This window comes from Thermobia domestica, chromosome 2, assembly GCF_964235325.1.
Source record: "Thermobia domestica chromosome 2, izTheDome1.hap1.1, whole genome shotgun sequence".
NCBI lineage: Eukaryota > Metazoa > Arthropoda > Insecta > Zygentoma > Lepismatidae > Thermobia > Thermobia domestica.
In genome coordinates, this window is record NC_137455.1 from 375,346,612 (window position 1) to 375,360,907 (window position 14,296).

General features: G+C 36.9%; 1 protein-coding gene across 1 annotated transcript; it reads right to left on the reverse strand.

The window, feature by feature from the left end:
• Nucleotides 1-12,968: 12,968 nt before the first annotated feature.
• On the reverse strand, nt 12,969-13,976 carry LOC145679626 (uncharacterized). Its single transcript, XM_081750202.1, has one exon. It carries the CDS (start codon nt 13,974-13,976, stop codon nt 12,969-12,971), a length of 1,008 nt encoding a protein of 335 aa, XP_081606328.1.
• Nucleotides 13,977-14,296: the final 320 nt, after the last annotated feature.

The following is a 14,296-nucleotide window of genomic DNA, read 5'->3' on the forward strand; positions in this document are numbered from 1 at the left end:
CAGCTAGGAGCTTTGAGTTAAGTAGGTCCTAGAGCTCTAAGCAAGCTAAAGGACTGTAGGTGACTAGCCGTAGACGATAGTAGTTTCTGTGATTCTCCTGGTTTCATAGCTGTTCTAATGTGGCGGTGGCTTTGGTGGTCCTTTGTCGTCATATGACTAGTGGTGTTGTGGTGTCACTGCCACTGTAAGATCAATCACTACAGTGGCAGATGACACTGGCACTACAGTGGCAGTGATTGATAGTAGTACGCACATGGCTGATATTTATAAATATGAGCACGTGTTCGTTGTTAGTAAACAGAGCCATGTGAGGAATATTACAACATTGTTAATTACTGAGGATGTAGAATACCATCCGAATCATTTTTTTTTTAATTTTCAGTCTATTGATATGATGTGATTTTTACTGGCTTCACCTTCAATTCTATTTAAATGTCCTTTACTTTATGCAAGTTATATGTTGTTTTATACAATTGTCATATTTATTAATCAAATTTAGCTGAAATAATATTACATTTAGCTGAAGTACCATTAATTGTAACTGAAGTAATATTAAACTTAACTGAAGTAATATTAAATGTAACTGAAGTAATATTAAATTTAGCTGAAGTAATATCAAAGTTAGCTGAAGTAATATTAAATTTAATTGAAGTAATATTAATTGTAGCTGAAGTAATATTAATTGTAGCTGAAGTAATATTAATTGTAGCTGAAGTAATATCAAACTTAGCTGAAGTTACATCAAATTTATCTGAAGCGGAATTAATTTTAGCTGAAGCACAATTAATTTTAGCTGAAGTAATAAAAAAATTGCTCAAGTAATATTATATATATAATACAAATTGATTTTGAAAAAGCAAGAGATGTTTAAATGGACTGAAAGAAGACACCACTAAAATCAAACAATAAAAATTGCAGTTCGTCAGAAAGAAAACAGAAAATAATTTTTGATATAAATAAACGGGACAAATAACGAAAATGGCGTAGGTATCGTTAAAGGAAAATAATTGTTGTTTAATATATGTATTTTATTATTTTTATATATAAAAAGTATACGATAAGTTGTTCTGCCTTATGTTATAAAAATCAACTTTTATGTTACATGAACGTAAAAGAAATAATAGGCGTTAAAAATGTAATTTTAAGTTATAAAACTGTAGTTTTTTTTAAAAAAAAAAACCTACAGAGTTGATGTACTTTTTGTTAAGCAAAAAAATGTGTGCTCTAAACGTTTAAATGCATATAATAATATGCAACTATAGCTCCCAGATTTTCTGATTTAAAAATCAGGCCATCTTATGAAAAACCCAGTATAGTCGAGATATGCATGTCTCTTGCTCAAATAGCAGAACTTATTAAATAAGTCAACACTCACCAGAGTGAGTGGCAAAGAGTAGATTATTCCTATTGAATATTCATCATCATAGGTATTCTGACATTATTGGTAGGTCACTTGCTGCAACTGAGAAGTTTCCATGCTGCATGGCCTTCCGCATTTTTCTCTTTTGATATCTTCCATTAATTGTAATATTCTTCGCCCTATCCCTCTCTTTCCTACCACCTTCTAGCACGTCACTCATGATACAGTTCCTTCTTAGCCAATGTCCCAACTAGTTTCTCTTTCTCTTCTTAATAATATTTAAAGTTGTTCTTTTTCCTATACCATTTCTTACGTCCTCTAATTCATTTTCCGCTCGACCCAGCCACATTCTTCTCTATACCCACATCTCGAGAGCTCCAGTCATTTTTCATAATTTTCTCGTAATGTCCATGAGGGAAGGGGGTGGATGAGAAGCTCACTTTTAGTCTAAATTCTGGGATAAAGAAAATCTTATTTACAACAACGAAACATCGATTATAGAGACAGTAAATACACTAAAGTTAATGTTACTTACTCTAATCATATTAGTTTCATCCTTCAACTTAAAAAAAGAAAGAAAAAAAAACAATCGCAAGGACAGTCTATAAGGTACGCGATGTTGAGAGCTGCTATATTTAAAAAAACAAAAAAAAAAAAAACTTCGCGATGGGAAAGATCGTAATCTGCTTAGAATGCATACAAAATAGTTTTTTTTTTCTGAAGAGGTATTAGTGCTGTCCACGAGATCAGACGAGACGAAAAATAAGAATTTTCTCTTCTCGTCTCTCGTAAATTTTGTAGAAGTTTAATCTCGTCTCGATTCTTGAAGAATTCTTTATTGCCTCATTTCGACTCTCAGGAAGCTTTCGTCGTTTCAATTCGAAAACTTTCTCGTTTCGTGGACAACACTAGCAAATATTTTGATCCTGAATTACGGGACTATCAAATTTGAGGAATGGTAAAAGAACAAACTGTACAGCACGTGGAAAATGCTTCAGCAACCTCCCCTTCAGTTTATATTTTTTTAAAATTCCTGATTAACACTGTCTGGATCTTCTTGAACATACATAAAATATTTTTTTCCCGAAGAGAACTTGATATTTCTAGATTAAACTCATCAATTAGGTCTATGTGTCTCTGAACATAACTACAAATTTGCACGAAAGCCTTCTCATGTACCCTGTAAGTTTTTCTTACTGTTTCGTTTTCACTACGTTTGTGTCTTGTCACTTCTTGAATATTCTTCACAGCATGAGTTGTGTACCTCATTTCAGCTGCAATGAGATCCAAATCTCGAATATGTAACAGTAGTGATTCATCTTCTTTACAAATAGCTGCTTTTTTAATGGCACGTCCACCAGCGATTTTCACGATCCACCTTTCCCCTTTTTTCTGTAATCCCCATTTTTGCTGTTTCTGGATAAATACCCATTGCTCCGTGTTAAACAGCATATTTGTCACATATTGGGTGATATCAATAAAACGGAGAAGTTACTCATTACGCCCAATTTTGAAGTAGTTACTCGCATTGGTATCAATAAAAAGAGAACTGAGCACTAGTCGTCTCGGCTGACCTCGAAGAAGCCCCGCCCTTTTGAAGTAACCACACCTCTATTCTCGAGCCGAGTAACTACTGCGCGTTTGATATCAATAAAAATCAAAGACTCTTCTGTGATGCTAGTAACTTCTCCAAATTTGTGGAGCAAGCTAAATAGGTGACTCCGTGCGAAATATGGCAGAGTATATGATTGTTTTACTACGTAGAAAAACTTATAAACTGCATAGAAATGTTGGAAATGGAGATTACAAAAAGCATTATAAGTTTATGAAAGAAAATGTAGAGTGGTTAGAACAACATTTTTTAAGGAGAATCAACCGAAATTCCGGATGGTGGACTACGTAATGATGAAAAGATGCGGGTTTTCTTCAAGGGCGCCGATCCTGTGGGGGCCCGGGCCCCCCAAAGCTCATGTGGGCCCCCTATTGTATTTATGAATATACAATATTTGGCATAATTAGAGTGCAATTTGTCTTAAAATCCTGATATATATACCTTCTGCATCTGAATGCCCCCCCCCCCCCCAATTTACAGAGAAATCGGTGCCCTTGGTTTTCTTGCGTTACGTGAGTGATCCGGGATTCCAGGTCGGAATGTCAGGGGATTCTGGTGTGGCTCAAAGTACTGTCTATGACTACCTGAAAATGGATTGTTTCCGGAAGTGTGCGTAATATGCAAACAGCAAAGGCAGAGTGGCAAGAACAATATACATTTCCGGGTGCGGGCTATCGGAGCACTTGACTACACACAAGTGGCATTAAAGAAACCTAGTATTTTGGAGAGTAATACGTTAATAGGAAGAGCTATTTCGTGGCTAAGCGGTTAGCGTACATGCCTTTGGCATAGGAGACCCGCGTTCGATTCCCGGCAGGAGCTCATGTGGTTCGGATTCCACGTTAATCAGTGGGTTCTGTCTCATATAGGCACACTACTGAAAAGGACGTTAAACTAATAATCAACTCAACTCAACGTTGATAGAAAGCGTGTATATATGAGAATGTATTTTGTTTATGTCAAGGCGAAAGGGGACACGTATGGTGTGGCAAACGCAATCAGATGGGCGTGATTTATGACGTGGGTGGCTGGACTTTTTTAAAAAGAAAACAAAGGAGCCAAGTGTCTGATTTCGTTCTTAAAGCCAAACAATCTACAAAGACCTTGGACAACATGTGATATGCGCTTGTCGCGTTAATCTTGATATTGCTGGATTCCAATCAACATCCATCAGCTCAAATAGGTTCATTCCCATCGTTTCAGTATTACTTTCTTCTTTCCCGTTTTTTTTCTCCTTTTTTATTTTTGTTTTATTCTCGCTCGAATATTAAAGATTCTCTTTTGAATTTGTGTCTCAGTCGTAGATGTATTTGATATTTCGTTGCATTTCACTGTAATTACTTTCAAAGTTTCGGCTTTCCTTCGTTTACTTTCTGGTAGCTGTGACTTTGAAAGTACCACTGGAAACTCTTTTACAATATCCATAAATGCACTTTGATTGAAGCTATCGTTGCTACTTGCCAGTTTCATGGCTTTTAAGATACTACGCCATAGGTTAAAAACAACGAAATGACTGCGCGATGAATGGGAGAAAAGAGTAAACACTTCTTTTATTGATACGACTCAGTGCTACGTGCAGAGGAAGCGCGAGTAAGCGTTCATAAATCTGGAGCAGACTAGACCTGAGTAGTGGCTTGTTTTATTGATACGAAATTGAGGGAGGAGATTACTCCAGCTGTAGTTACTCCGATTCTCGAGCAGGACTTCTCAGGAGTAGTTACTTATTTTGTCGTGCAGCAATTGCTTCGAATATGGTGAATTATCCATCAAGGTTGTATAATTTGATCCAGTATTGCTCTGACAGTTTGATCTATGTGCATTGATAACTTCAATGTCTGTAAACATACACAGGTGCTAAGTCTTGCACTTATGTTAACCAACAACTAATTTTTCCCCCTCGTAAGGAAAATCAACAATATAGTGGTGAAAGTTTCCCTACTGGAAGAGTTATAAAGCTCTTGCTCTAATGTAAGTACATTTCCGATTGCAAATAAAACCATTTAAACGATAAATCTTTGCACTTTTACACTAGATATACATGACAATTCAGTCAACCTAATTATCAGTTATTAATATAGGAACTGAATTATTCAAGTAGTTTGACTACATTATTGAATTATTTAACAAAATAAATATTTTGTCCCTGTACAATAGGAGTAATGGTGTATAATGCATCACGTTTACAAAGAATACAAGTAAATATTTTGGGAACTGCGATTATTGATCTGATCTACTTAAATAAAACTTTACCTCGATTCGCCGTTAGTAAAGATCAGTTTTAGTTGCTTGAAGGTCGAGTCATTATTATGTAAATTTTCGTAGCACTGAAAATAGTGATAATAATAAGGTATTAAAGTTTTAAATTTTCTAAAAGGTCTTTCTTTCTGTCCGACTACATTGCAGAAACTTTGGTGAAATTGACAACAGTCTAAATGAACTACAAATGATTTCAAAATAAGAGAAACATGTAAGATGTGTGAGGATGCATGTACAGCTCGTGGTTGTGTTGTTAGTGGTGTGAACTGATCGTGTGCAGTATGTCAAGCTCAGTAGTACGAAACCATGCGTTGAAGCGGGCAGAATAACAGAAGTCACAGGTGCAGACTGAAAAATCTTTCTACAAGGATGAACGCTTCTAGTACATAATCGTTTAGAAAAAGAAGCAACAAATGCATCAAATGTGAGAGATAAATTTAGAACATCTAAATGGCGCATGCCTAGCACATCTTTACTGTTAGGATGTCTGAAACAGTATGTACCTAAAGAACGTATCTAGAATATGACAGGTATATGTCCCAAGAGAAGTAATAAAAACAAATGACTGTTAGACTGCGAAACTGAGCCAGGTATATAAATGCTATATTTGTGGTACATACTTGCAAATATCAATTAGGTGTAACAAGTACCTAAAACTGTAGGTAGCTGAAGTACATACTTAGCATATAAATATTATATGTGTCAAGTGTCGGGTACCTAAAAAGTAGCTAGGATGCATAAATGGCATATGCCTAGCACATCTTGTGCTGTTAAGGTATGGTTACAACATAGGTTAATTTTAAAAATAATTTCAACATATAAATAAAAATATAACCTATATTACAATTCTCTGTGCAAGCTCATGTGGTTTCGATTCCACGTTAAGCTGTTGATCTGCACTTCATTATAGCCACGGTGCTGAAAGGAACGCTAAAATTCTATCCAACCAGTCAGGTACATTACACAAATCTTTGTCTCCTTTTCATTATATTGGAAGATCCCGCATGAGTGTCCTAACAGCACAAGATGTGCTAGACATGTGCCATTTAGATGTAACAGCCACTTTAGGTATCCGACACTTGACATATTGTATTCATGTTCAAAGTATATACTTCAGGTACCTAAAGTTTTAGGTACTTGTTACACCTAATTGATATTTGCAACTATGTACCACAAATGTAGCATTTATATACCTAGCTCAGTTTCGCGCTGTGATAGTCAGTTGTTTTTATGTCGTCACTTGGGACATACAGTATATCTTTCATGTTCTACAGGTGTATTGTTTTTCAGATACTTAAGATATCTGCAGCAACGCACGAATGACAATCAGCTGTTTGCACTTCCTCATGCAGAATAACATGCAACGGTTTCTCACGCTTTCTGCTTCACTTCCGTTCCTGTTTCAAACAGGAAGCGATAATAGGTATGTGCATGTTATTATGAAGTAAAAATAATACAAGCCTTTTACTACTAATTGATTGGCGCCCATGGAAATAGTAGAGCTGAGTGGATCCACTAATTGTGGACTTGAATGCAGTAGTTATGTAAGTATACGATATGTTAACTATCCTATTTATTTTTTGAATATTGTTAGGTAGTATAATTTGTTGATGAGATGCGATAGAGAAATTTTATTTGGGGCCTTTGAAGACACTGCGAATGGACTTTGTGCGGTTGTTTCTCTGTTTTATTTGTGCAGTGTCAACTTAAACTATTCTTAGGTACGGAATTTCTACACCCATCTTGAACTCCAGAACCCCTTCCCTTACATAAGCAGTACTCTTGGTGAAATTGATAATTTTGAGTGCATTCTTATTCTTCATCCTTAACATACATAAATAATTAACTGATAACATACATGTATGAATGAAGAATTCATCTGAATTTTTCTTCATCAGTTATGTCATCTCTTTCTTCTAAATCCATCTCCCAAATTTGATGCATTTGTTGGTTCTTCTTTCTAAGTGATGGCGTACTAGAAGCAACAAGTGCGTCAAATTTGGTAGATGAATTTAGAAGAAAGAGATGACATAACTGATGAATAAAAATTAAGATGAATTCTTCATTCATACATGTATGTTATCAGTTAATTATTTACGTTTGTTAGGGATAAAGAATAAGAACGTACTCAAAATTATCAATTTCGCCAAGGGTACTGCTTATTTAAGTGGTATGATATACAGGGCTACTTTTGACAAGTGCCAGGTATATTCCTTTGAGGTACTTGAAATACATAAGGTACATACCAGGCACATACATAAATGTACTAAACAGCTCCAACACATGCTCTGTACGTGACTGGAATGTACCTAAAGAGCTGTGGATAATATACGCTTCTGCCAACATACCCAGAACATACTAGGCACGTTCTCCAGATACATGTCAGGCATGTGCCTAGGGGCGGACATAGAATTTGACTATTATTTGCCATTCATGTGATTTCTCTTTCATAAGTACTTAAGGCACATACTGGGTATATTCCCATGTACCTGAGGAAAAATGATAGTCATATGGCTGCTATGTAATAGTACTGTTAAGGTGTGTTTACAAACACCTAACATGCACTCCCATTTACAAACATCAACTATATGCGTCTTACCATGGATTACTATGGCTGCAGAAGACAGGGACAGCAACGACACCACATGTGATGACGTTGGAATAACAGTGCCATTTCCTCACCTGGAGACTTATATAACCGAGAAGATTTCAACGAGAGGCATCAGTCTGCGACTGGCCACCTCCTTCTTTTAGCTTGCATGGAGCTCTAGGAGTTCCTCTAGGTTGCTTGGAACTCTATGCTTCCTCTCTGCCCTCTTAGTTGCATCGGAGCTCTGTTGGATATCCTATCCTCCGTCACTTAGCTTGCTTTGGAGCTCTGTAAATCTTAACTCCTCACTGCTTGCACCGAGTGCATCCATTTCCTCCGTCCTTTATACATTCTTCTTTATACTCACATACTCACATCCTTTTTTATACATTCATAAACATCTTTTGCAGGACATATCAAAATTCACAACAACTTCTGCTTTTATTAGTTTACAGTTGCTTTTGTATGTGGAATCAACATATCATGGTCTATCGAAGTTGTGAAATAATCAAGAAAGTTTTGATAAACTATGGTGAGCTCCTTCGTGGCTAAGCGGTAAGGATGTATGATAGGCCCGAGTTCGATTCCCGGCGGGAGCTCATGTGGTTCGGCTTCCACGTTAAACTGTAAGTGAAATAGCCTCGGTACTGAAAGGGATGCTAAACTCAAATCAAATCAAATAACTACTAGCAAACTAGCATGCCAAAAAGCAAACTAGAATTAAACGTACCTTTGATGTGCCGAATAAATAGGAGATAAAAACAAAACCTGTTGCATTTTCTATCTAAATGTTAAGTTACATCGATAGGTTGCTTTATTAACAGTCTGTGAGAAATCAGTTTTTGTAATTTTCTAAAGGATGATGGAAATCGCCGAAAATTCAAGAGGATTGCCGCCAAGGATCGTACAGCAAATACGATTGCCGAATTCAAATAACATTTGAAACAGCCATTGTGACAACCACAGTCCGACACGAGTTACATAATATGAACATAGGTGATCGGGTGGCAATTCGTGAACCGCAGATCACCGCCAACAACGTTTCAGCACGAAGAAAACTGTGCCGATCTGCACGCATTGGTGATTCAACATCAACATCGTCATAGGTATCCTGCTATTATTAGCAGATAACTTGCAGCAACTGAGAAGCTTCCATACTCTGCAGTCTTTCGCTAACCTCCTCGTCTTCACGTACAATTTTCAGTTTTGATATTCTCCATAAATTGTAGTCTCCTTCGCCAGTTCCCTCTTTTTTTATACCACCATACCCTCTAGCACGTCCCTCATGATACAGATCCTTCTTAGCCAATGTCCTAACCAATATCTCTACCTCTTCCGCTTTCTAATATCTAAAATTCTTTTTCCCCCACCATTCTAAGACTCTCTCATACGTTTTCTGATCTACCCAGCTAATTCTTTCCATTCTTCTCTACATCCACAATTCGAAAGCTTCCTGTCGTTTTTCATGATTTTTGAGTAATGTCAATGTTTCTGCCCCATGCAGTATAATATTCAACACGAAGCGTTTCTTCAAGATCCCACAAAATAGTCTTTTCCTTTTCCTAAAGGCTTCTTTTGCCATTCCTACCTTTCTTTTATTCCACATTCCCACTACCATACAATCACTAATAATGCTACCCAGGTATCGAAAACTATTCACCTGGTCTAGTTTCTCCTCTTCTATTTTTGTTACCAACAGATTCGTTCCAATCACCATGGCTTTTTGTCTTTCTAACATTTATTTTCATTCCATATTCTTCACAGCTCTTCTTCAAGTTTTCTGACATCTTATTGATTTTCTTTTCAAATTCTGCAGCAAGCACCATATCATCTGCAAAACCGTATACACCTAATCATTCTACCTCGTACTGAAATGACCTCTTCATTATGGACGCTCTTTTTTGCTATCTCTTCTAGATAGATATTAAATAATGTTAACGAAAGACAGCATCCCTGTCGAATTTCCCTTCTAATTGCATTCTCCTCTGTCATTTTCTTCCCTATTTTAACACTCTCTTGTTCGTTCATATATGTTTCTTACGAGTCTCCGAGCTTTCCATTCCAACCCAACCTTTTTAAGAGCTCCCAACAAAAATTCTCAATTCACGCGGTCAAAAGCCTTTTCTAGGTCAATAAGTACAACATATATTTCCTTCGCTTTTTCTATAAACTTTTCCCCGATCACCCTTAATAATCTAATTCCATGTTTTGTGCCCTTACCACTTCTGAACCCGAACTGTTTCTCTTCAACTTTTGCATTTGTTCTTCCATACAACCTTGTACTCAGAATTCGAAGCAAAATATTTGCTGCATGCTATGTGAGACTAGTAGTTTTGTAATTTCCACATCTCCCTGGGTGAAATTTCTTAGCCACCGTTATCACGATCATCTCAGGAAGACTTTTGGACACTCTCCTGTTTCATACATTTCATTGATGACTGGAAACACCTACTGTAGTCCGGTAAGTTCTCTGTCATTTTATTTCCAACAATAGGCGGTGTTTATGTATGATGGGTGCTGAAATACGCTTGTTCACTGAACTTTATCTCTTCACCGTAATACATGTTAGCAGCTCTGCGATGCAGTAGACCGCAAATTCCTAGCATCCAGTGGATCCTGTAATTACACCCAAGGTATGGATTACTACTAATGCTTATACAAACAATTTGGCTGTTCACGTGTATCCTACAGATCCAGACAGGGACGTACGCAGGAATTTACTTTGGGGAGGGGGTCCGAATTCAATATAAGGACAAATTATATTAAAATTCATAAATTTGCTCCTAAAATTAGACTAAATTTACAGAAAAGTCAGGATTTAAGGGGGTTCCGGAGCCCCAGGACTCAATCCCTGCGTAAATCTCTTGGATCCAGATATAGTTTCTGGAGAATGACACCGATTTCCAAGATGATAATCTGTCAATTCACTCTGCTTGAGCTATTGATGTGTGATTTAATGAACTTCAGGATGGGGTACAGTCAGTGATGAAAATTTTCCAGAAAATTTTCCGATTGATAAAAACATACTCCACTTATTCCTATATCGTTGTTTAGTCGTGATATGAGGTGGAAAGTTTTCTTCTATATTTTTCCGGAAAAATTTCCGTTCTAAACAACTATCAGTGATCAAGTAACAATTCCTCAGTAACCATAAAATTGATTGATTTCATGTATAGAAATGTTAAAAAGTGAAAGATCGTTTAAAGAATCTGAAACTTTTAATGGCTCAGATAATTTTCAGTACTATGTAGGAATAAGTGAAATAATTTTTCATAAATCGAAAAATTGTCTGTCCTTTATGGGAAAATCGAAAAACTTTATGAGTCGGAAAATTTTCATCATTTTGAAGCAAAAAGTAAAACAACTTTTTGCGAATCGGGAAGTTTTATTGCTCTGTAGAAACAAATGAAAGAAATTTTCATAGATTGGAAAATTTTCATTGCGATGTAGAGAGAATTGGAAATACTTTTCATAAGCCGGAAAATTTTGGATATTATGTATAGTGATGTTAGGTGGAAAATTTTTCACTATATTTATTGCTATAAAATTCAATTCCTGTAGAGGAAAGTTAGACAGCAACAAATTATAACTTTTGAATTAGATTTCGGGAACCGGAAAATTTTCTGATATTTCAAGTTGGGAAGTAAAAATTTACCTAGTCTCTCTCTCTCTCTCTCTCTCTGTGTGTGTGTGTGTGTGTGTGAAAAGTGCAGGAAACATACATGGAGTTAGTAGAGAACAAATGTCCCATTCCAATATTTAAAATATAACAAGAAATGAAACCTTTCTGAATTTATCAAATATTTCAAAACCAGAAAATTCCACTTTTCTTCACATATAGGCTTGCCTATGTAATGAAATAAATACATAAAAGTTCCTTATGAAGATTATATTTGTAATAGAAAATAAGAAATACTTTGATTTTATTGTGTTTAACACTCGTAATTCATAATTTCAATATTGGAATTTTGTATAATCAACATCTCAGAGTAGATATTTGTATTGTAAAACTACCATTATTATTTATAAAAATATATTAGAAATGATACCGATTCGATAGAACAAGTACATATCTATATATCTATATCTATATCTATCTATCTATCTATCTATCTATCTATCTATCTATCTATCTATCTATATATATATATATATATATATATATATATATATATATATATATATATATAAGGGAGGGGGTCCAAATTTCGTCCCCTAGTCATGTTTTCGTACCTTGAGGCTGCAGGATATAGGTTAGGAGAGCCAAACTTGCACATTATCTATAGTGACTATTCCTTTATTGGGTAGCCAAGATGAGTTGCGTGTATCAGCATTTAGTTTTATTTTTACAATATGATTTCAAAAGTATTGCAATCTGTCCAAAAACAAAAACGTGGTCCTAATTCCGCCCCCCATTAAAATTTCAAAAGAAAGTACAACGTTAAGGTTTCTTTCGTAATAAGCAGTTTTATTTAACTAGTTACAAAAAAATAGGCAGAAAAGTGAACATGTGTAGCTGACTATGATGATGTACTTTTAACTTTTACGTGTAACGAAGCAAACTACAAACAAATGAACTAAGGAAAATACGAGTAAAACAAGTGCAAATAGAATTATAGAAAAAAACTGGTTATCAGGATAAGATGAGGATCTAACCATTTAAACAATCCCGGCAAATGAATGTAGCACGGCGTTCAGAACCTCAACAAGCTTCATGAAGCCATGTAAGGCATTGCGAGCAGCGGATCCACGTTTCACCATGTCTATCTGTAGAATATTTCCCCCCACAAATTGTACATTGAGCATCAGCATCATCCTCGCTAAAGCTGTCAGACGACTCGGCATATGGAATGTCAAAGCTGGAGTCACTGTCGCTTGTCGTGTCTTCTTTGGCTTTGCGGAAGGATGGTTTCCCGCACTTTTGTTTAGCACTAGTAGGTTGAACACGTGTCTTCGAATGTCTCTAGCGATTTTTTGCCATAGCTTCTTCAATCTTTCTCTTATGGGGCGAGCTGGTGATAACAGTTGCAGTACCTCGTCTCGTAGATGTTGATGGTTGGATCACTGGAACGTTCCTAATGTTTTGAGAAGTAACTGCTGGCTGCTGGTTTGAAACTGCTTGCTGGTGGATGCTTGGTCAGAAGGACGGATCATATAATCGGGATTATTAGTTCCATCCTGATGTTTGGTGTCAGACTGTGGATGGCCAAGAAAACCCGCTTCACTAAAAATATTCGGATTGTATGGAATAATGCCCGTTTTGCGAAATCCATTGACAGCTGTTTGTACGACTGCAGCACGCTCATTGCTTCATGGACCAAACCAGCTACCTGAAGATTGCCAACTGTGCGACGAGGATGGTTACTCAACCAACTTTCAATGGCTTGACCATAATACGTCTGAAAGGGAAACATGAAAGCAACATCAAGAGGTTGCAGTTTCGATATAGAATGAGGAGGCAAGCAAATTATTGACACTCCATGTTCGCGAGCAGCATCTATTACATTGATGTTACGCGTGTGAAAATAATGTCCGTCTACAATTAACACAACGGGGTCTTCTTTTGAAGGTTTTGTGATCAACAAGAAATGTTGAAACCACTTCTCAAACAGATCGGCCGTTATCCATCCAAACGGGTGAACCGCTCCGATACTTCCTGGTGGTGCCCCAACCATCAGTTCACTTTTCATTAGTTGTCTTGGGAAAATCATCATGGGGGGCACAAATTGCCCAGCAGCAGACATGCACATCACCACAGTGATTAACGAACCGCGCTCAGCAGAGGACACTTTATGCACCTCGCGTTTTCCTTTCATGGCCACAATTCGCGCAGCTTTGTGTTGCACGATCGAAATGCCCGTCTCATCAACGTTGAACACTTTGACCGGGTTAAGTTGCACTTTTTCCAGTTCTGGCTTTAACAGAGCCAAAAACTGTTCAACACTTTGAGGGGTGAATCCTTGAATCCGAGCAAGTGACAGAGATTGAGGTTTTCGAATTGAGATTTCGGGATGTCTTTTGAAGAATAGACGCATCCACTTACGTCCAGCTGTTTTATTTTCTACTGAAAACGGGTGTGGAATATTGTTCCAAATAGCAAGTTGATAGGCCATGCGTCGTAAATCTTTCAGTGTTACACCGTAAAAGAGCTTCTCCATGACCATGCAGTATTCAACAAGTTATCTCTCCAAGTCGGGGGTCAGCACTGGTTCCCTGCCAATTGTCTTCGCTACCAACTCTTCTCCACTTAAATGTCCACCTTTCTTCACATAGTCTTTCAATGTCGCCCTAGGAACATTTTACATCTTACTGGCTGCTTTGTATCCCAACTCTTTCTTCCGCACTGCAGCAATCGCAGTCCTCATAGCATCTTTATTCCATTGTTTCCGGGGACCCATCTGAAACAAATGGAATGCATGTGTGAGTTCCTAATTTCGTCCCCTGGGAATAAGGGGACGAAATTCGGAACATACAGGGG